Source organism: Oncorhynchus masou, chromosome 32 (assembly GCF_036934945.1).
Source record: "Oncorhynchus masou masou isolate Uvic2021 chromosome 32, UVic_Omas_1.1, whole genome shotgun sequence".
Taxonomy (NCBI): Eukaryota; Metazoa; Chordata; class Actinopteri; order Salmoniformes; family Salmonidae; genus Oncorhynchus; species Oncorhynchus masou.
Window position 1 is genome coordinate 38,559,830 of NC_088243.1, and position 24,666 is coordinate 38,584,495.

At 43.3% G+C, this 24,666-nt stretch overlaps 1 protein-coding gene across 1 annotated transcript in view; it reads right to left on the reverse strand.

Annotated features, from left to right (window-relative positions):
* Positions 1-324: 324 nt before the first annotated feature.
* LOC135526045 (zinc finger protein 395-like) overlaps positions 325-24,666 on the reverse strand; it is a 28,241-nt gene continuing 3,899 nt past the window's right edge. Inside the window, exons 2-10 of the mRNA XM_064954079.1 lie at positions 19,553-19,858; positions 18,379-18,608; positions 13,156-13,262; positions 12,830-13,041; positions 12,580-12,680; positions 12,086-12,416; positions 10,938-11,030; positions 2,982-3,100; positions 325-2,742 (exon numbers count right to left, since the gene is read on the reverse strand). Of these exons, the coding sequence (XP_064810151.1) occupies positions 2,631-2,742; positions 2,982-3,100; positions 10,938-11,030; positions 12,086-12,416; positions 12,580-12,680; positions 12,830-13,041; positions 13,156-13,262; positions 18,379-18,608; positions 19,553-19,747 (1,500 nt within the window). The 5' untranslated portion in view covers positions 19,748-19,858 and the 3' untranslated portion in view covers positions 325-2,630. The remainder of the gene's footprint in view (positions 2,743-2,981; positions 3,101-10,937; positions 11,031-12,085; positions 12,417-12,579; positions 12,681-12,829; positions 13,042-13,155; positions 13,263-18,378; positions 18,609-19,552; positions 19,859-24,666) is intronic.

Here is a 24,666-nt window from a genome sequence, read left to right on the forward strand (position 1 = left end):
ATTCTGTGTCTTGAGGTGTTTTGTTCCAATGTTCTAGAATGTTCACAAGATGATGACATCAGTTTATACTGTGTCAATCCCACAACACCCCATTTATTACACAGAACATTTCCAGACCAATATTGTCTTGTATAATAATAATCATTATCATCATCATGTACTCTTGAATAAAATCTCCTGTATAGATACAGGCTCATAAGCCAAAATGGAAAGCCTAGAGTAGTTTCCGTCACATATTTTGGAGCATATTTAAATATAACTTTACATCTAACTTAAAAGGCCCAGGACACAATTTTTTTTAAACACCACAAAATAGAAGACTACTTTCGACAGGATAAATCTTTATCAAGTATATTTCAACATCAAAAAGACAAAAACATTTCAGATTCCATATAAAATGAGTGCATCATAATACAAATTATACTTTATTCAACAGTTGTTTTTTCTCTTTTTCTCTCATAGGACAATATATATAAATACAATTGTTTAGTTTTTTTGCTTCTGTGGATTCATTGGCTTACTGCAAGGAAACATGAGTTTCAATAAACAATCATGAATATATTTTGGGTCTTAACATATGAAACATCTGTTTATGCCGAACGTTCATTAAATGCTTTTTCAACAGAGATGTATGCATGTTCATTTACAAAAGGTGGTAGAGTGACAAGGGTTTGGGTTAGGGCCACAATGCCCCCGAGCAGCATATAATTTTAAAATAAGCCTAACTTAGCCTGTTAAATGCATTCAGACTCAATGCTGGCACCATATTTAAGATATTATTATTGGTATTATGTAGTACAATCCACATCTAACCAGGAACCGCGATAATTAAATTAAATTAGTGTATCGCCACTACTGAGAGCGGTATGGGTTATTGGACAAATGTACGGAGATAGATTCCTGCCCAAATATATTATACAAATGTTTAATTTTATTACAATGATGTAAGACACAACCTGCCAATGACCTCCATGTTGTAAAAGGACCCTATCCCTCCATGTCCTATTCTGTCATAGTGTCTCTTTAACAATAAACTACAGTGCTTAAAATGATATGTTAGTGTAACTAAAGCCTGTTACTTGGCTATATTATAGACCATTTCTGGTGTAACCCCCCCCCCCCAAAAAAGACTCTGCTCTTACAAAATGGCTGCTCTTACAGATTATCTGTTGACCCGAACAAAGAAGACTAAGACAAAACAGGAAGGACAGCTGCAGTAGCTGCTAACAACAAGGACGAGATACTGAGTCTTTAACTTTTAACAGTTGCTTGCATCATAGTCAGAGAAGTGAAAATCAGTGTGTATGACATCTGATTGGTCTAAAGTATGTGAATTGATTCCTATATCCCACAACATGGTAATTCTTGGCGGAACATTGTATTTAACACATCTTAGAAAAAAACGACAAGTTGCAAAATATAGACACAACATTGCTGGATAATATAACAAAACACACAATACAAATGACATAGTCGACGTCGACAAAACATTATTTTTGTTTCCTTAAAAAAGCCCATTTCAATAAAAAAGCTACATACGAATTTGCAGGAATAAATGGCTTATAAACACATCATCAGACGGGTTGGGCATATGAATTCCAAATCTGCATTTTACATCTCCTCCAATTACAACTCTCCAATCAATTCTCAATGTTTAAGACACAACTTACTGGTTACAACTTACTGATTGGTAGATCATGAGCAGATGGAATCCTATAGGTCAAGGGGGATTCTCCCAGCCAATCAGCGCACTTTATGGAATTGATAACAGATGGTATACATTATTAACAAATAACTGAACAAGTTGATGGCCAGCATCTCTCCTCTCTGACATAGGTCCTGTATTTAGCATGCTTGTTACTAAGTATTTAATGAAGCTTCACCTCTGCTACTTAGGGCGAACTCCCTCCTTGTATCACTTTACTTTCTTCTCCCAATCGTTCATTCTCCACCACCTACACTGACAGAAAGCCAAAGTGTGAATGTATCGGTTAATCTTTGTATCATATGGATCTGTTCTTGCCCAGGCATTTGGAAGTTGGATTGATTTACAGATCAGATATTCTGCTCAGCATGCCTGGCTCATGTCCACCCTTGGCAACAAGCAGAAAGCCTTGTTCCCAAGCCAAGTTATGGACGGCATGATGTCATAGAGCAATAGGCATCCCCTATATAGCTGCTGGGTATAGAAGAGCTGCTGGTTATAGGATACGGCCAAAGATTTAGAAGAGAAGAAGTCTGCTTCCTGTATAGCCCCTCACTGGGCAGGAAGACAGAGGAACTGAGATGCGGGACTATGCTGCAGGTATAGATCATAGGTTACCGGTCATAGGTCATTAAGCTGCACCCGCCAAGTTCACCGTGAGCACCAACACACAAGAACTCGAAGTTCTCAAAGACATGAACAAAGTACATAAAAAAAAGTTTAGTAAAGTTGTAAAAAGTATTTTAAAAAACGAATAAAAAAAGAAAAGAAATAAACACCAACGTACATGTTGCTCCACTGGTTGACCCACAGATCTTTCCTCGGTCTTCACTTGAAGAGGTGACTGCTCCTCTCTTCTGGCAGTCTCTCACTTTCTTTCTCTCCTCTTTTTCTCTCTTCGTCCCTCTCTTCTTCGGTGAGGAGTTCAGTCGAGGAAGCGCTGGCAGGCTTTCTTCCAGCGACAGGCGGTGCACCACTGATCCCGGTGCTCGATGCCGTAGACCTTGCGACACTTCTTCGCCTCGCCACGGATCCTCCTGTCGAGAGAAAGGGAGGGAGGGAGGGAAAGAGAGAGGAGATGGAAGAGGGAGAGATTCAGAGATTGAGTTAGTTGACAGTAAATGTATGAATGGAATTGGACAGAGAGACATGTGTAGAGAGGGATGCATAGAGGGATGCGAGAAGGGAAATGACCGTAGACTCAAATTGACTGAGGCAGATATGTTATCAATAGCAATACAGTAGTAATAGTATGTAGTATAGTATAATAGCTCACCTTGTGGTCCAGTGGCTGCGTGGGGGAGAGGTGCTGGCAGGGTGTGGCCTAATTGGGGCATTCTGCTGCTGCAGCCACTGTTCTCCCACACTGACTGACCGCACAAGGAATGGTGCGCCCTGGTGGACAGAGGGGGAAACACACAGATGATGAGCAGAGAAAAACTACCGAACATACACATATTATTACTGCCTGCGGTAGAGGTAATGAAGAGGGATTTGAGCAGAATCGCAAATCCCATCCAATCAAAAGGCTTCTTTTCCAAGTCTCCTCTCCTTCATCTGCACTGATTTGAAAGGATCTGCAGATAAAGGCCTACCTCCAATCTCAGTGCCTCTTTGCTTGACATCATGGAAAGGTCCAACAAATAAGCCAAGACCTCAGAAAGAAAATTGTAGACCTCCACAAGTCTGGTTAATCCTTGGGAGCAATTTCCAAATGGCTGAAGGTACCACGTTCATCTGTACAAACAATAGTACGCTGGTATAAACACCATGGGACCACGCAGCCGTCATACCGCTCAGGAGGGAGACGCGTTCTGTTTCCTAGAGATGAACGTACTTTGGTGCGAAAATTGCAAATCAAAACCAGAACAACAGCAAAGGACCTTGTGAAGATGCTGGAGAAAACAGGTACATAAGTATCTATATCCACAGTAAAATGAGTCCTATTTCGACATAATCTGAAAGGCCGCTCAGCAAGGAAGAAGCCACTGCTCCAAAACCACCATAAAAAAAGCCAGACTACGGTTTGCAACCGCACATGGGGACAAACATCGTACTTTTGGAAAAATGTCCTCTGATCTGATGAAACAAAAATAGAACTGTTTGGCCATAATGGCCATCTTTATGTTTGCAGGAAAAACGGGAGAGGCTTGCAAGTCGAAGAACACCATCCCAACCGTGAAGCACGAGGGTGGCAGCATCATGTAGTGGGGGTGCTTTGCTGCAGAAGGGACTGGTGCACTTCATAAAATAGATGGCATCATGAGGACGGAAAATTATGTGGATATATTGAAGCAACGTCTCAAGACATCAGTCAGGAAGTTAAAGCTTGGTCGCAAATGGGTCTTCCAAGTGGACAATGACCCCAAGCATTCTTCCAAAGTTGTGGCAAAATGTCTTAAGGACAACAAAGTCAAGGTATTGGAGTGGCCATCACAAAGCACTGACCTCAATCACATAGAAAATCTGTGGGCAGAACTGAAAAGCGTGTGCGAGCAAAGAGGCCTACAAATCTGACTCCGTTACACCAGCTCTGTCAGGAGGAATGGGCCAAAATTCACCCAACTTATTGTGGGAAGCTTGTGGAAGGCTACCCAAAATGTTTGCCCCAAGTTAAACAATATAAAGGCAATGCTACGAAATACTAATTGAGTGTATGTAAACTTTTGACCCACTGGGAATGTGATGAAAGAAATAAAAGCTGAAGTAAATCATTCTCTCTACTATTATTCTGACATTTCACATTCTTAAAATAAAGTGGTGATCCTAACTGACCTACGACGGGATTTTTACTAGGATTACATGTCAGGAATTGTGAAAAACATTTGGCGAAGGTGTATGTAAACTTCCGACTTCAACTGAAATTTCCTTCAATTCTATGCATTTGGCCATGGCTAATGCTGTTGTTGTACTCAAACATTTTCATTGCAACTCAACAACATTTTCATTGCTAAATTCATTGTTTTGGGAATAATTTTCAAATCTCCCAGATGATCTCGCTTTTATTTTGGTGATTGTTAGTTCTCAACAATTACATTATCTGTCCTACATACTTTATATCTGGTTTAAGTAATTTACGTTTACATTGAAAGCATTTTTCCATACCGAAAATGTATAAAACAATTTAAAAAAAAATATATATATATACACAGCACCAGTGGTGTAAAGTACTTAAGTACTCGTTACATTTTGACAGGAAATTGGTCCAGTTCACATCCCTGGTCATCCCTACTGCCTCTAATCTGATGGACTCACTAAACACAAATGCACAAAAGCTTCATTTGTAAATTATGTCTTAGTGTTGGAGTGTGCCCCTGGCTATCCGCCACTTAATTAAAAAAATACAATTTTGCCGTCTGCACCACCCGGGCTCCCGAGTGGCACAGCGGTCTAAGGCACTGCATCTCAGTGCACGAGGCATCACTACAGTCTAGGGGTTGACCGATTAATCGGAATGGCCGATTAATTAGGGCCAATTTCAAGTTTTCATAGCAATCGGAAATCTGTATTTTTGGGCGCAGATTTTCCGATATTTTTTTTTATACCTTTATTTAACTTGGCAAGTCAGTTAAGAACACATTCTTATTTTTCCGATGACGACTAGGAACGTTGGGTTAACTGCCTTATTCAGGGGCAGAATGACAGATTTTCACCTCGTCAGCTTGGGGGATCCAATCTTGCAACCTTACAGTTAACTAGTCCAACGCAATAACGACCTGCCTCTCTCTCGTTGCACTCCACAAGGAGACTGCCTGTTACGCGAATGCAGTAAACCAAGGTAAGTTTCTAGCTAGCATTAAACTTATCTTATAAAAAACAATCAATCAAAATCACTAGTTAACTACACATGGTTGATGATATTACTAGATATTATCTAGCGTGTCCTGCGTTGCATATAATCTGACTGAGCATACAAGCATACAAGTATCTGACTGAGCGGTGATAGGCAGAAGCAGACACGTAAACATTAATTCAAACAGCACTTTCGTGCGTTTTGCCAGCAGCTCTTCGTTGTGCGTCAAGCATTGCGCTGTTTATGACTTCAAGCCTATCAACTCCCGAGATGAGGCTGGTGTAACCGAAGTAAAATGGCTAGCTAGTTAGCGCGCTAACTAGAGGGACGGAAGCTATACTGTTACACTGGCAATACTAAAGTGCCTATAAGAACATCCAATGGTCAAAGGTTAATAAAATACAAATGGTATAGAGGGAAATAGTCCTATAATTCCTATAATAACTACAACCTAAAACTTCTTACCTGGGAATATTGAAGACTCATGTTAAAAGGAACCACCAGCTTTCATATGTTCTCATGTTCTGAGCAAGGAATTGAAACGTTAGCTTTCTTACATAGCACATATTGCACTTTTACTTTCTTCTCCAACACTTTGTTTTTGCATTATTTAAACCAAATTGAACGTTTCATTATTTACTTGAGGCTAAATTGATTTTATTGATGTATTATATTAAGTTAAAATAAGTGTTCATTCAGTATTGTTGTAATTGTCATTATTACAAATAAAATAAAATAAATCGGCCGATTAATCGTTAGCGGCTTTTTTGGTCCCCCAATAATCGGTATCGGCATTGAAAAATCATAATCAGTCAACCTCTACTACAGTCCCTGGTTCGAATCAAGGCTGTATCACATCCCACTGTGATTGGGAGTCCCATAGGGCGGCGCACAAATGGCCAGGGTCGTCTGGGTTTGGCCAGGGTAGGCTGTAATTGTAAATAAGAATTTGTTCTTAACTGACTTGCCTAGTTAAATAAAGGTTAAATAAAAATATAAGGAATTTGAATTGGTTTTTTAAACTTTTGATACTTAAGTACATATTAGCAATTCTATTTGCTTTTGATACTTAAGTATATATAAAACTGAATACTTTTAGACTTTTACTCAAGTAGTATTTTACTGGGTGACTTTCACTTTTACTTGAGTCATTTTCAATTAAGATATCTTTACTATTACTCAAGTATGACAATTGAGTACTTTTTCAAAAACTGTACAGTGCCAGTCAAAAGTTTGGATACACCTAGGGTTTTTAATAATAATAATAATAATATATCCCATTTAGCAGACGCTTTTGTCCAAAGCGACTTACAAGTCGGCTGGGGCCACTACTTTTACATATGGGTGGCCCCAGCGGGAATCGAACCCACGACGCTTGGCGTTGCAAGCGCCATGCTCTACCGACTGAGCCACACTTCTTTATTTTTACTATTTTCAACATTGTAGAAAAATAGTGAAGACATCAAAACTATGAAATAACACATATGGATTCATTTAGTGACCAGAAAAGTGTTAAACAATTCCAAATATATTTTAGATTCTTCGAAGTAGCCACCCTTTGCCTTGATGACAGCTTTGCACAATTTTGGCATTCTCTCAACCAGCTTTACCTGGAAAGCTTTTCCAACAGTGTTGAAGGAGTTTCTAAATATGCTGAGTACTTGTTGGCTGCTTTTCCTTCACTCTGCGGTCCTACTTATCCAAACCATCTCAATTGGGTTGAGGTCAAGTGATTGTGGAGGCCAGGTCATCTGATGCAGCACTCCATCACTCTCTTTCTTGGTCAAATAACCCTTACACCGCCTGGTCGTGTGTTTCGGGTCAAACAAATGATAGTCCCACTAAAAGTAAACCAGATGGGATAGCGTATTGCTGTAGAATGCTGTGGTAGCCATGCTGGTCAATTGTGCCTTGAATACTAAATAAATCACTGACAGTGTCACCAGCAAAGCATCCCCACACCATCGCACCTCCTCCTCCATGCTTCACGGTGGGAGCTACACATGTGGAGATCATCCGTTCACCTACTCTGCGTCTCACGGCGGTTGGAACCAAAAAATAGTCAAATTCAATGACAGCCTACAAGGGAACAGTGGGGGGTAGAACCTTATTAGAGCGTTATTGGCCTAACGCTCTAACCACTAGGCTACCTGCTGCCCTGATTATCAAGGCAAAGGGTGGCTATTTTGAAGAATCTCAAATATAAAATATATTTTGATTTGTTTAATACTTTTTTGGTTACTACATGATTCCATATGTGTTATTTCATAGTTTTGATGTCTTCAATATTATTCTATAACGCAGAAAACAGTAAAAAAAAAAAAAAAAAAAAAAAAAAAAAAACTGGAATTTTTCCACTATTTGGACTAAGCGGCCCGCCCAGGGATTTCAAATCACATCAAAATGTATTAGCATGCGCCGAATACAACAGGTACCTTACAGTAAAATGCTTACTTACAAACCCCTAACAAACAATGCAGTATAAAAAATACAAAAATAACAAGTAAGCAGCAGCAGTAAAATAACAATAGCAAGACGATATACAGGGGGTACCGGTACAGAGTCAATGTGTGGGGACACCGATTAGTCGAGGAAATGTCGGTAATATGCACATGTAGGTAGAGTTATTAAAGTGACTATGCATAGATAATAACAGAGTAGCAGTGGAGTAAAAGAGGGGGGGCAAAGCAAATAGTCTGGGTAGCCATTTGATTAGATGTTCAGGAGTCTTATGGCTTGGGGGTAGAAGCTGTTTAGACGCCTCTTGGACCTAGACATGGCAGTCCGGTACCATTTGCCATGCGGTAGCAGACAGAACAGTCTATGACGAGGGTGGCTGGAGTGTTTGACAATTTTTAGGGCCTTCTTCTGAGACCACCTGGCATAGAGGTCCTGGATGGCAGGAAGCGTGGCCCCTGTGATGTACTAGGCCGTACACACTACCCTCTGTATTGCCTTGCGGTCAGAGGCCGAGCAGTTGCCATACCAGGCAGTGATGCTTTCAATGGTGCAGCTGTAGAACCTTTTGAGGATCTGAGGACCCATGCCAAATCTTTTCAGTCTACTGAGGGGGAATAGGTTTTGTCGTGCCCTCTTCACAACTGTCTTGGTGTGCTTGGACCACTTAATGATGGTGATGAAGTCGTGCCTGGCCGTGCAGTCATGAGTGAACGGGGAGTACAGGAGGGGACTGAGCACGCACCCCTGAGGGGCCCCTGTGTTGAGGATCAGCATGGCGGATATGTTGTTACCTACCCTTACCACCTGGGGGCGGCCAGTCAGGGAGTCCAGGATCCAGTTGCAGAGGGAGGTGTTTAGTCCCAGTGTCCTTAGCTTAGTGATGAGCTTTGAGGGCACCATGGTGTTGAAAGCTGAGTTGTAATCAATGAATAGCATTCTCACATAGGTGTGTTCCTTTTGTCCATGTGGGAAAGGGCAGTGTAGAGGCAATAGAGTTCGCATCATCTGTGGATCTGTTAGGGCGGTATGCAAATTGGAGTGGGTCTAGGGTTTCTGGGATAATGGTGTTGATGTGAGCCATGACCAGCCTTTCAAAACACTTAATTTGTAGTAAATTGTAGTAAAATCTCTGTATACACTACTGCACATAACTGCTGCAGATGTGAACTGAAGGGGGAAGATAAATCTGGTGCAATACATTTTTTGTGGATGGTCCCTTGACAAATATACTAATCAAATAAATTAGGACATATTGCATTTGATGTGGACATCTAACAATACTGCAAGGTAAAAGTCCAGCAAAACAACACAGATGAATTAGCAAGGAAACTCTTTATCCACTATTTTAGCATTCATGAAAACGATCTGTCCAAATTGTCAAAATCTAATGCATATTTAGTGCACATCAAATTGAACAATCCATATTTACTGCTGAAAGGGTATGTGCAATGACTGTTCTGTGTGTGCACTGCAGCTGATCTACTGCAGTGACTTGATCGTGCCATTGACCACGTGTTGTTTACAACACATAAAAATGGCCCCAGTTCCTACTAACGATCGATAGGTGGCGGTGATGTAGCACCACAGAACGGGAGTCTATGGGCCAGTGGAGACAAAGGCGATGTTCGGTAATGGAAAATATTATCAAATCAACAAGGGGATTGCCTGGTAAATATCCACGACACACTATTGGCAGTATAGAGCAGCTCTGGAGGCAGGGTTATAAATCTATCCTTTGTCCCTGATGAACTGACTTCTACTCCACAAACACATACTGGCAAAGGCTCTGTAGGGTGAAATGTTTATGCAAATGCACGCTTTTCAAGAAAATACGTGATGAATTCAGAAAGCTTGGAGATATGGAAAGCTCTGTGTTTAAATGAAGTGAAAATAGCATATACCTGGACATACAGCATGAAACATGAACAGCAATTGTGGTGTTCTTAACTGAGTGTTTATACGCAAATTATCTATGGGAATTTCCCTTCAGATTATTCTATTGGATTCTACAGTCAGGGTTGCTTTCAAGAGCCTCAGGAGTCAGGGGTTCTTTCTAGGTGCATTTGTATTAATTATCAGCTGAGACGCGGGATGGGCGGAGTTTGCGCATTTGAGAACATTCCTTTGGTCCCAAAGTGCAGCTCTACCCACCTGGTACACCAGAGTTGTTACATGAATTCGGGGGCCTTTTGAGATGTGTAACTTGGTGGATTATTTGGATTTTAACATGCTGTCATAAAGAAAACATGTTCAACTCAACAAGTTTTCCCATCTAAAGAGGTTAAATAATAAAATAACTAAAGTACGTGCCTATTAAATCCCAAATAAAGTAACAGGGTTGACGATTTCAGCTTAAATCAGCCATAAATCTCCTTGTGACAGGTGAAATGGAAGCTTGTTGTGTGCAACAGGGAAGGGTAATTGAATGCAAATATTTGTCTATTAGATAGTACATTTTTCTTTTGAAAAAAAATCTTTACAAAGGAATACTATATTAAAATGAGAGTTTAGTTCACGTGACAGGGTTGACCGTAAAATGAGGGAAAGTAAAAATGTGTACCTTAAAATTAATCAATAATCACATGAAATCAATAATAATCTTCAGAAATTACTTTGTCAAAAGCAACAAAATAACTAGGGCTTTAGAATGATGGTGACATTTTTGAGAAATGTTGGGGTTAAGGATTGGGATTAAAATCTTCCTGGAAGTCATAGAAGGTACACGGGGGACATGTCAAAATGCATATTTAAAAAAAGTATTTATTCATGTTTAAAAAAATCTGCTTTATTGAAGTCTCCATGTGGTCTATATTAAAGGGCACTTCATTAAATATAACAGGCATTTAAAATTCAATATTTGTGCACAATTTCTACTTAAAATATCAAAGGGATGCAAAAGGCACTCATTTCGTGTAACGACCCACCAGGCAAGGTCAAATGAATGCATACTTTCAGTTTTAAATTCTAATGCAATCCTACCTGACTTGGTTGGGGGGTGGAGGTGGGTTTGGTCCAACGGCAGGTGGAGGAAACAGAGACGGGTGATGCCACCACCTGGACTGAAGCAGTAGCCTGCAGACGTAAACAATGGGGTCAATGGTCGCAATCCGGTTGGAGCATTAAATGCAAAATACAAGACAAAAGGCTGTACAACCACTTGCAAAACAATACAGAGGTTTCAATAGCTGCTCATAGAGGTGCTTGTAATGTGTTCAACTCAAGAAACATTTGTTTTCCACTTTTTATGTCCAGAACAGAGAAAATGTAAACATTTATTAGGTACAGTGCACCATCATGTTCATAGAAATGGTTCTCTCCTACAGACGGTGGGCATCGAGGCACTCAGTTACTTTGAGCGCGGTATGATCGCCGGTGCCAATGTGCGCCGGTTCCAGTATATCCGAAACGGCCGGCCTCCTGGGCTTTTCACGCACGACAGTGTCAAAGGTTTACCGAGAATGGTCCGCCAAACAAAAAACATCTGTCAAGAATCGTGCAAGCTAACAGGCGGTCCACAAAAAGGCAAATAATGGCGCAATAGAAGAGTGGTGTGCAGGACGGCACCTCAGAACGCACAACTTGTCAGTCCTTGTCACGGATGGACTATTACAGCAGACGACCACACCGGGTTCCACTCCTATCAGCTAAAAACAACAAGAAGCGGCTCCGGGGGGCACAAGATCACCAACACTGGACAATTGAGTGGAAAAACATTGCCTGGTTTGACGAATCACGGTTCCTGTTTCGTCATGCTGATGGCAGAGCCAGGATTGGTGTAAGCAGGTGTCAATGGTACAGGCTGGTGGCGAGGGTGTAATGGTGTGGGGAATGTTTTCCTGGCACATGTGAGGTCCCTTGATACCAATTGAGCAACGTTTGAACGCCACACCATGTAGAATCCATACCCTAAAGAATTCAGGCTGTCCCTGGAGGCAAAGGGGGATCCGATCCGGTACTAGATGGGGGGTGCACCTAATAAACTGGCTACTGAGTGTATCTCTATTATGTGTAGGAATACTTTGGGAACAAATTAAAATCACTTGGATCTGATTTGCTGGTGTTTTTATAGTCTTTTCTGTCCAACAAATCACCCACCACCAGTTGGGGAACCCTGTCCTAGTGCCTACCTGGTAGGAGTGCTCAGAGTGGACCTGCCCGAAGCACCCTGGGATGGAGGGGGCAGACTGGCTGAGCTGGCTGGGCCGGGGATTCACTTCTGTTGGGGAGTCTCCTCCAGCTCCTGCTCCTACCCCTGGTTCTCCTGGTCCTACCCCAGAGGTAGAGGGGCTGGAGGGGGAGGCACAGGCCACCCAGGGGGTGCTGGTGCTAGTGGTAGGGATAGGGGTGTGGGTGGAGACCCCAGGAGGTGGGGTGAGGGGCTGCAGCTCCCGCTGGTGGATCTCTGTGTAGTAGAAGTCCTCCTCGCTGCGGGAGCAACGCTCATGCTCAACACTCTGGCTGTGGAAGGGAAAACACATATGGTACATAGATTAATGCAACTGTTGTTTTTTTGTATTCTTCTGCCACTACCACTGCTAGTAGAAGCACTCCCACATTCTAACAATACAAGTATTTTATAAAGCTTTGTGGATACACAATTGGAAATGTAATTGTCACTTACCCCAGGTGCAGGGTACGGATGTGACGTTTCATCCCCACGACAGACGTCAGAATCTTCCCACAGTTGGGCCACAGACACCTGTAGGCCAGCTTCACTGAGTTCTGGAGAGAGGGAACACAAGTTCACAGTTAAGCGAGGTTGATGGAACTGACTCAACTCTAAATGAAGAACAAATAGATAATAGCTAATGTGTTTGCCAGTCAATTCTGGTCAATTTTAGCAAGGTTATTTCCGTGACTACCCTACTCACCCTGCGTTTCCGTGGCGCAGGCTCATCAAACAGCACCTGCTCCAGCTCCATGTCCAATCCCTCATCAGTGGGCGTGGCCAGGCTGTGACCTTCTGTCTCTGTGTTTGGCGGAGATGGGGCCGGGCTTCTGTAGCCACGGTCACAGCTCCAGTAGCCACTGCTGCTGCTGTCTGAGAGTTCCCCAGCCCCGCACTCCATGCCAGTAGAACCTGCTGTGTACACACACACACACACATAATTAGATTAGACCTGCAATGATTAATGACAAATGTACAGGAAAAATATAATTAAGAGCTTATCAATCAATTAATATGTCAATGAATTACCTATGACTGTGTCTCTGTGAGGTGGGCTCTGAACAACAGGGCTGCAGGACAGGCTGGTCAGAACGAGGGCTGCCATCATCTCATCCATATCCACTGACTCTGGACTCCTGGAGCAGGAAGAAAGGGGAGAGGGATTAGGTACACAGACAGACGGACGGACGGACGGACGGACGGACGGACAGACAGACAGACAGACAGACAGACAGACAGACAGACAGACAGACAGACAGACAGACAGACAGACAGACATAAACACACACATACCCAACCCTTACATCCCCACACTACATTACACTATTCTTACCTCCCCACACTACATTACACTATTCTTACCTCCACACACTACATTACACTATCCTTACCTCCACACACTACATTACACTATCCTTACCTCCCCACACTACATTACACTACCCTTACCTCCCCACACTACATTACACTACCCTTACCTCCACATTACATTACACTACCCTTACTTCCCCACACTACATTATACAATCCCCGTACCTCCCCACATTACATTACACTACCCTTACCTCCCCACATTACACTATCCTTACCTCCCCACATTACACTATCCTTACCTCCCCACATTACACTACCCTTACCTCCCCACATTACACTATCCTTACCTCTCCACATTACACTACCCTTACCTCCCCACATTACACTATCCTTACCTCCCCACATTACACTATCCTTACCTCCCCACATTACATTACACTACCCTTACCTCCCCACATTACACTATCCTTACCTCCCCACATTACACTATCCTTACCTCCCCACATTACACTATCCTTACCTCCCCACATTATATTAAACTCCCCTTACTTCCCCACACTAGATTATACTACCCTTACCTCCCCACACTGCATTACACTATTCTTACCTCCCCACACTACATTATACTACCCTTACCTCCCCACACTACATTATACTACCCTTACCTCCCCACACTACATTACACTACCCTTACCTCCCCACACTACATTACACTACCCTTACCTCCCCACACTACATTATACTACTCTTACCTCCCCACACTACATTACACTACTCTTACCTCCCCACATTACACTACCCTACCTCCACACATTACACTATCCTTACCTCCCCACATTACACTACCCTACCTCCACACATTACACTATCCTTACCTCCCCACACTACATTACACTACCCTTACCTCCCCACACTACATTATACTACCCTTACCTCCCCACACTACATTACACTACTCTTACCTCCCCATACTACCCTTACCTCCCACACTACATTACACTACCCTTACCTCCCCACACTACATTACACTACCCTTACCTCCCCACATTACACTACCCTTACCTCCCCACATTACACTATCCTTACCTCCCCACATTACACTATCCTTACATCCCCACATTACACTACCCTTACCTCCCCACATTACACTACCCTTACCTCCCCACATTACACTATCCTTACCTCACCACATTACACTACCCTTACCTCCCCACATTACACTATCCTTACCTCCCCACATTACACTATCCTTACCTCCCCACATTACACTATCCTTACCTCCCCACATTACACTACCCTTACCTCCCCACATTACACTATCCTTACCTCCCCACATTACACTATCCTTACCTCCCCACATTATATTAAACTCCCCTTACTTCCCCACACTAGATTATACTACCCTTACCTCCCCACACTGCATTACACTATTCTTACCTCCCCACACTACATTACACTACCCTTACCTCCCCACACTACATTATACTACTCTTACCTCCCCACACTACATTACACTACTCTTACCTCCCCACATTACACTACCCTACCTCCACACATTACACTATCCTTACCTCCCCACATTACACTACCCTACCTCCACACATTACACTATCCTTACCTCCCCACACTACATTACACTACCCTTACCTCCCCACACTACATTATACTACCCTTACCTCCCCACACTACATTACACTACTCTTACCTCCCCATACTACCCTTACCTCCCACACTACATTACACTACCCTTACCTCCCCACACTACATTACACTACCCTTACCTCCCCACATTACACTACCCTTACCTCCCCACATTACACTATCCTTACCTCCCCACATTACACTATCCTTACATCCCCACATTACACTACCCTTACCTCCCCACATTACACTACCCTTACCTCCCCACATTACACTATCCTTACCTCTCCACATTACACTACCCTTACCTCCCCACATTACACTATCCTTACCTCCCCACATTACACTATCCTTACCTCCCCACATTACACTATCCTTACCTCCCCACATTACACTACCCTTACCTCCCCACATTACACTATCCTTACCTCCCCACATTACACTATCCTTACCTCCCCACATTATATTAAACTCCCCTTACTTCCCCACACTAGATTATACTACCCTTACCTCCCCACACTGCATTACACTATTCTTACCTCCCCACACTACATTATACTACCCTTACCTCCCCACACTACATTATACTACCCTTACCTCCCCACACTACATTACACTACCCTTACCTCCCCACACTACATTACACTACCCTTACCTCCCCACACTACATTATACTACCCTTACCTCCCCACACTACATTACACTACCCTTACCTCCCCACACTACATTATACTACCCTTACCTCCCCACACTACATTACACTACTCTTACCTCCCCACATTACACTACCCTACCTCCACACATTACGCTATCCTTACCTCCCCACATTACACTACCCTACCTCCACACATTACACTATCCTTACCTCCCCACACTACATTACACTACCCTTACCTCCCCACACTACGTTATACTACCCTTACCTCCCCACACTACATTACACTACTCTTACCTCCCCATACTACCCTTACCTCCCACACTACATTACACTACCCTTACCTCCCCACACTACATTATACTACCCTTACCTCCCACACTACATTACACTACCCTTACCTCCCCACACTACATTACACTACCCTTACCCCCCCACACTACATTATACTACCCTTACCTCCCACACTACATTACACTACCCTACCTCCCCACATTACACTACCCTACCGCCACACATTACACTATCCTTACCTCCCCACATTACACTACCCTACCTCCACACATTATACTATCCTTACCTCCCCACACTACATTACACTACCCTTACCTCCCCACACTACATTACACTACCCTTACCTCCCACACTACATTACACTACCCTTACCTCCCACACTACATTACACTACCCTTACCTCCCCACATTACACTACCCTACCTCCACACATTACACTACCCTTACCTCCCCACACTACATTACACTACCCTTACCTCCCACACTACATTATACTACCCTTACCTCCCCACATTACACTACCCTACCTCCACACATTACACTATCCTTACCTCCCCACATTACACTATCCTTACCTCCCCACATTACACTATCCTTACCTCCCCACATTATATTAAACTCCCCTTACTTCCCCACACTAGATTATACTACCCTTACCTCCCCACACTGCATTACACTATTCTTACCTCCCCACACTACATTATACTACCCTTACCTCCCCACACTACATTATACTACCCTTACCTCCCCACACTACATTACACTACCCTTACCTCCCCACACTACATTACACTACCCTTACCTCCCCACACTACGTTATACTACCCTTACCTCCCCACACTACATTACACTACTCTTACCTCCCCATACTACCCTTACCTCCCACACTACATTACACTACCCTTACCTCCCCACACTACATTATACTACCCTTACCTCCCACACTACATTACACTACCCTTACCTCCCCACACTACATTACACTACCCTTACCCCCCACACTACATTATACTACCCTTACCTCCCACACTACATTACACTACCCTACCTCCCCACATTACACTACCCTACCGCCACACATTACACTATCCTTACCTCCCCACATTACACTACCCTACCTCCACACATTACACTATCCTTACCTCCCCACACTACATTACACTACCCTTACCTCCCCACACTACATTACACTACCCTTACCTCCCACACTACATTACACTACCCTTACCTCCCACACTACATTACACTACCCTTACCTCCCCACATTACACTACCCTACCTCCACACATTACACTACCCTTACCTCCCCACACTACATTACACTACCCTTACCTCCCACACTACATTATACTACCCTTACCTCCCCACATTACACTACCCTACCTCCACACATTACACTACCCTTACCTCCACACACTGTGTTACGCTACCCTTACCTCCCACACTACATTACACTACCCTTACCTCCACACACTACATTACACTACCCTTACCTCCCCACACTACATTACACTACCCTTACCTCCACACACTACATTACACTACCCTTACCTCCACACACTACATTACACTACCCTTACCTCCCACACTACATTACACTACCCTTACCTCCCCACACTACATTACACTACCCTTACCTCCCACACTACATTACACTACCCTTACCTCCCACACTACATTACACTACCCTTACCTCCACACACTACATTACACTACCCTTACCTCCCACACTACATTATACTACCCTTACCTCCACACACTACATTACACTACCCTTACCTCCCACACTACATTACACTACCCTTACCTCCACACACTACATTACACTACCCTTACCTCCCCACACTACATTACACTACCCTTACCTCCCCACACTACATTATACTACCCTTACCTCCCCACACTACATTACACTACCCTTACCTCCACACACTACATTACACTACCCTTACCTCCACACACTACATTACACTACCCTTACCTCCACACACTACATTACACTAACCTTACCTCCACAGACTACATTACACTACCCTTACCTCCACACACTACATTACACTACCCTTACCTCCACACACTACATTATACTACCCTTACCTCCCTACATTACACTATCCTTACCTCCCCACACTACATTACACTACCCTTACCTCCACACACTACATTATACTACCCTTCCCTCCCTACATTACACTATCCTTACCTCCACACACTACATTACACTACCCTTACCTCCACACACTACATTACCCTACCCTTACCTCCCCACACTACATTAGACTACCCTTACCTCCCCACACTACATTACACTAACCTTACCTCCATACACTACATTACACTACCCTTACCTCCTGGGCACATTGGGAACATCGATGCAGGAGGACACTTGGTATGGTTTGCTTGTGCTCTGTGTTGCAGCAGGAGGATGAGGAGGGACGGTGGGGGAGGTCCAGACGTCCTGTAGTTTCCTCAGGACATGCTGTCCCAGAGCAGGCAGCAGGATGGCCACCTCATTATCCACATGGTTGTGTTGCTCCACCACCCCTGTGCACTCACGCCCTCCACACAACACATACACCTGTGGAGGGAGGGAGGGTTTAGAGACAGTGACATGTTAAATCAGGGAGGGAGGGAGGGAGTGGGAGGGAGCGAGAGAGAGAGAGAGAGAGAGAGAGAGAGAGAGAGAGAGAGGGATAGAGAAGTACAACGACAAGTCAAAAACAACAAGTCAGAGTTAGTGTCAAGCTAGGGGGAGAGTGGTGCGAAAGACATAGAGAGAAAGAAAAAGAGAGACCGACATAAAAGAAAGAGAGAAAGCGATGCCTTGAGGTAATCGTGCCACTGTGGCCATCAAACAGCCCAGTGGACAAAGGCAGAGTGACAGTGACAGAATGACAGTGGACTGCTGCCCAGCCTGTTCACCTGAGAGAGGAGTGAAATACTGTAGATGAGAAGAGATGGGATAAAGGCCAAGAGATACTGATTTACATCAACACTGAAAACGAGGGAAAGATAAATGGGAACAGACAGTGACAGACAGACACATTGGCTGTTTTTCTCTCAAGCAGAAAACAGAAGGCTGAGACCACATGGGGATAGATACAGATCACCCTGTTGCAGGAGAACTTTCCTGCAATGCAGGAAATTGAAAACGTGTAGTGTATTTGAGGTTTAGGCTTCTGAATTTTGTAGTTTCCACTTTGAAATTTCAGACATGATTTTCCCTTACGAAAAATGTATCAACCCTTTCAAAAATGTCCATTAACTAAAGTGGTTTCCTGTTGCTGCAGGATTCTTAAATTGGCTCAAATGAAGATCCTACATCTGTAGTAGTTATGAAAAGTTACATAAGAACAGTGCATTCCACTTTTTCTCCCTCCCTCCCTCTCTTCTCTCACCTACACTCTGTCGATCTAGCCCCTTCTCTCCTCTACCCTCATCCCTTTCCCACTCTCCCTTCTCACCCTCTCTCCCTCCATCCCCCTTCTCTCCCCACCGCTCCCTGTCTCCCCTCTCCCTCACCTTCTGTCCAGGGTGTAGTTTGTAGTTGAACCTGCTGAGATGCTGGGGCCCTGGTGGTCCCATAGTTGGGCTCCCCACACCCCCCTCAGGGTCCCCGTGGGCCCCTGTCGCCAGTGTGCTCTCCATGGAGGGGCAGGAGGTACACAGCAATGCCCCTAGGGGGGAACGCTTCCCCAGACGAGTCTTGGGTAACATGGTTGGGAGTAACACTTTGTCTGTAGACTCAGAAGATCTATTGAGGTTTGGTTCTCTGGAACAATGGCAAAGACTGGTCGTAGAATAGGACGGAGTGAGAGAGAGGTACAGCTGAAAGAGAAGAAACAAGATTGGAGAAAACGTCTTCCGCGATACTTCTGCGATGCGAATTGAATCCAGCCCTTAGAAATTGACCATCTGCTTTCAATACATTATATAACAGAGAAAATCTTTGTGCTCCATTTCCTATTGTATTTCACACTTCAAAGCCCTATAAAGTTGCCTTCATTGACATAGTCATATCTGTCCAGAAGCATGTGTTGATGCCATGAGCCTTGATGGATTGTTTAAATGTGCGGGGAAGGCATTTTTGGTTACATTTTTGAACACCCGTCTCAGACCACAATGTACCCCTCTCCCGTCCTCCTCTCCTTAAAAGCTCTTGGTTGAAATTGCTCCTGATCTTGGATAAGATTACCATATCCGCCAACCCTATCCTTGACCATTAGAGGGATAAAAACAAATTTGACCCCAAATCAGTGGGTAGAAGCTACCCCTTTTTTACACCGCCCTCTGACTATATACTGTATGTGTAGAGGCTTGGGATTAGATGGCTCAAGCTAATAAAGCTACAACTAGTGTTGCACGGTATACTGAAATTTCTGTACTTTTTCCGAAACTAGAACACGAAAAACGGTTCGGTACTAGAATATTTGTTACTTTAGGTATTTCTGTCAAATGTGTCTCATGGATCAAGCCTGTCTATATCAGTGCAGCCAACACCTTATCATAGCTCACCCTGCCTGCTCCACTTACTCACTGCTAGCCTGCACTGGGAGTCTGAGCTGCCTCATGTTAGCTCCACTTACTCACTGCTAGCCTGCACTGGGAGTCTGAGCTGCATCATGTTAGCTCCACTCACTCACTGCTAGCCTGCACTGGGAGTCTGAGCTGCATCATGTTAGCTCCACTTACTCACTGCTAGCCTGCACTGGGAGTCTGAGTTGCCTTATGTTAGCTCCACTCACTCACTGCTAGCCTGCACTGGGAGTCTGATCTGCATCATGTTAGCTCCACTCACTCACTGCTAGCCTGCACTGGGAGTCTGAGTTGCCTTATGTTAGCTCCACTCACTCACTGCTAGCCTGCACTGGGAGTCTGGGCTGCATTGTGCTAGCACCACACTCATGCTGCACAGAAGTTAACAGTCTTGGAGAAGGGAGAAATTCGGGGCGTTCCTGCATGTGGTCATTCTCGCATCTGCAGGAACACCTCTTGATACTTGTATTGGTAAATTTTTAAGCTGGGACAGGTGGGGCGTGGGGGCGCTCCAGTACAGTAGGTATCATAAGGGACATAGTCTTTTCACGCTACTTTGATACAAAGTGATTTTAGTGGCAGGTTAGGAGAGCATTTTCGCTAACCGTAACCCCTTTCCTAACCTTAACCACAGTTTCCTAACCTGCTACGTTAATTATCCTAACCTGATGCGTAAGTTCTCCTAACCTGCTACAAAAAAGTAACTTCAGTATCGAAGTGGCGTGAAAAGAGTGTTTCCCAGTAGCGACCTTCGCCCCTGCCCGTCGGGAACTGTTGACGGCAAGAGCAGGTGTTCGGAAGGCTGAAGCAAAGGACACTGTGTGCTAGCTAGTCCTACGTAAGACTCTGCTACACAGCAGGTGGGAGGTGGCGAGCAAGCTAGCTAGTTCGCTAGCACACGGTGTAACTCCCGCTTCTCGCCTGCTGTGTACCGGAATAGCTAAAGGGAAGCAGGGGCAACACCAGTAGACAGTGGGTGTGTTTGAGCGGTAAGCCTAATGAAGCCGACTGTAGACAAAAGTTGGCGAATGATGTCAGGGAGGTGCATCTGCGATAGCCGAGTTGAAAGCTGTAGTGCTTTTCAAACAGCAAGGCTCGGATCAACTCAACATGGCAGTGTCAACATAGATGCTATTGCTTATAAAAGTTTTTCTTTATACATGTAGAAATAAACTAAATATACACCCCATATTCCACACTCACAAAATGAAAACATAGCGTGTGTGTACAATTAATTGGTTAGATATCAAATATCACTTTCATTTGTAGCCTATCCCCTGTAGCTTTAGAATCGTGGCAAAGTTGTTTGCTGTTTCACAGTCATGTCTTTGGCCACGTTCGTGTGGGTCAAACAAAAACACCCTAATGATTGGTTGACAAATAGTGCCTCCCACAATGCAGGTGATGGTTGCATGGTGTAATTGGTGAGAAGCAACTACAGTGACTTGAAGGCGACTTCATAAAAAACTGTATGACCTTTGATCACATGATTTTTGTAAAGTTAATGCAGTCGACATGTAGTTGCAAGTCAGAAAAATGTTATACCCATAATGCAACACATTTGAAAGGTGGTGACCAACATTGGTCAACATCTTGACAAAAGTGATCTGCTTCAATGCGCCCGGTGTTCTTCGCACCACCTGCACCTGCCTGTTGTTCTTCGCACCTGGCTGTTGGGCACTGCAGTTCTGTTAACAACAATGAGGGCAGGTGTTCGGCAAATGGGAGCGAAGGACACAGTGTGCTAGCTAGCTAGTCCTAGGAGGACTCCGGGACACAAATGCGGGAGGCAGGGGAGACACTGTGTGCAAGCTAGCTAGCACATGCTGTCACTAACTAGTAAACTAGCTATTTAGCTAGCACATGGTGTCGCTAACTAGCTAACTAGCAAGCTAGCTAGCACATGGTGTCACCCCCGCCTGCTGTGCACTAGAGTAGCTGGCGGAAGGCGGAGTCGACAGGTAGACAATGTCCTTTGCCCCTGCTTGTCGGATACAGTATTCCCACTGTTCTGTGAACGAAGGTGAGGGAAGGTGTTCAGCAGGCAGGAGCAAAGGACACTGTTGAATGTGAAGGACACATTCCAAAGAGGAGGGGGGGGGGCGATCATGCAGGAACCAATGGGATGCTCGCGGGGGAATTTATGAAGGAACCAATGGGATGCTTGAGGGAAGGCCCACACACAGAAACGCCCTGAATTGCAGACTAATAGAATAATGCGACACAGCATGTAGAAATGTTCACTTTACAGTGACCAGGTTTACATTCACATCCATATCCCGTTATTATTCGGGTAATAATTCGGATAATTTCCGACATTTGCTAGGCCATATTATAATTTCGAACATTTGGTAGGCCATTTGTTTGTCAACTATAGTTTGATAAATGCAGCTTCTCTTCTGTCATCATTTGTTGCCCCAGAAGACTAAATAAAGAATAATATCTTACATTGACAGAATGAATGCATTAGTAATCTAGTTAACACTGGTAAAGTTGTCTGTTTCGTTTAGGGACCAGGGAGAAAACACAAAAACTCCACAAAACAGTGGAAAACGGAAATGAGGAAATGAAAAGCTGAGAAAAGGACAAAACACATTTCTGATAAGGCTTCCATTCATCTTGGGTGCACATTTTATGTGGTTCAAATACTGTCTGCTGATATAGTGTCAGAGATAACACATTACACGCACATTCCCATTTTCTCAAGCGATCCTGAAAGAAAGAAATCATATTTCTCCGCTCCTGTTTCCGAGACAAAATAAACATTGGTTGTATAATAGAAATGTAGAAAACTTTTACTTCACTACATTCCTAAAGAAAATAATGTACTTTTTACTCCATACATTTTCCCTGACACCCAAAAGTTTTTGTTGCATTTTGACAGGAAAATGATCCAATTCACACACTTGTCAAGAGAACATCCCTGGTCATCCCTACTGCCTCTGATCTGGCGGACTCACTAAACACAAATGATTTGTTTGTAAATTATGTCTGAGCGTTGGAGTGTGCCCCCTGGCTATCTGCCAATAAATTTTAAAAAACATTGTTTAATATAAGGAATTTGAAATGGTTTGTACTTTTACTTTCACATTTGATACTTAAGTACATTTTTTAGCAATTCCATTTACTTTTGATACATAAGTATATTTAAAACCAAGTACTTTTAGACTTTTACTCAAGTAGTATTTTACTGGGTGACTTTCACTTTTACTTGAGTCATTTTCTATTAAGATATCTTTACTTTGACTCAAGTATGAACATTTAGTACTTTTCCACCACTGTTTGGTTGTGAATCACATAACTATACAAAAATGATACATTTCTTAAAAATAGTATTTGATAGGCTGAAATATTATTTTAGGACTTTTCTCAGCACTTAAAAAAATGTGCAAACCATAATGCTAAATATGCTTATTTCAAAGACGATTGCCACCAAAAGCATTAGTCATTCACTTATTTGGTCTCTCTCTCACATCTCTCCCAAAGAATATCAGCAAATGAAGTCATTACTGGTTAAAGAGACAGTGCACATTTTGATAAAAGAGGCTACTTCAATGCAAAAGATGCCCAAAGATTGTCGTGGTATCGTTTTGGTATCGAGTATTGTGATACTAAACATTGTATCGATGTCAAAATTCCGGTATTGTGACAACACTAATTAGAACACAAAAATGTCCCATGATGACCTATTTTAGAGCCCTTCTATTTCGGACACTGTTGTTCATCATTAGATTTGTCTTGATACTTATTTAAAGAGAGGAAGGGCTGGTTGCTGGTCAGACCACCTACACACAGAGCTAAAGTTAGCTGCAATTCAACATCCCAATGGAATGTTTAGGCCTACCTTAGGTTTTAACATACAATTACGTAACAGTAGCCTGTAAATATTCTCTTCAAACCAGACAGAATATTAATTACATAGTTATTACAAAAGAGTGCACTACTAATGACTCTTTCCACTTGTTGAATTTCATGTTATTCAAGTTACCCTGCACATATTCAAAATACATGATTATGTCAAAATACTTTGTATTTACCCTACTTAGGAAAAAGGCTAAAAGTCAAGACACTGCTCCAATGATAGTCTCCAAACAGTCTCC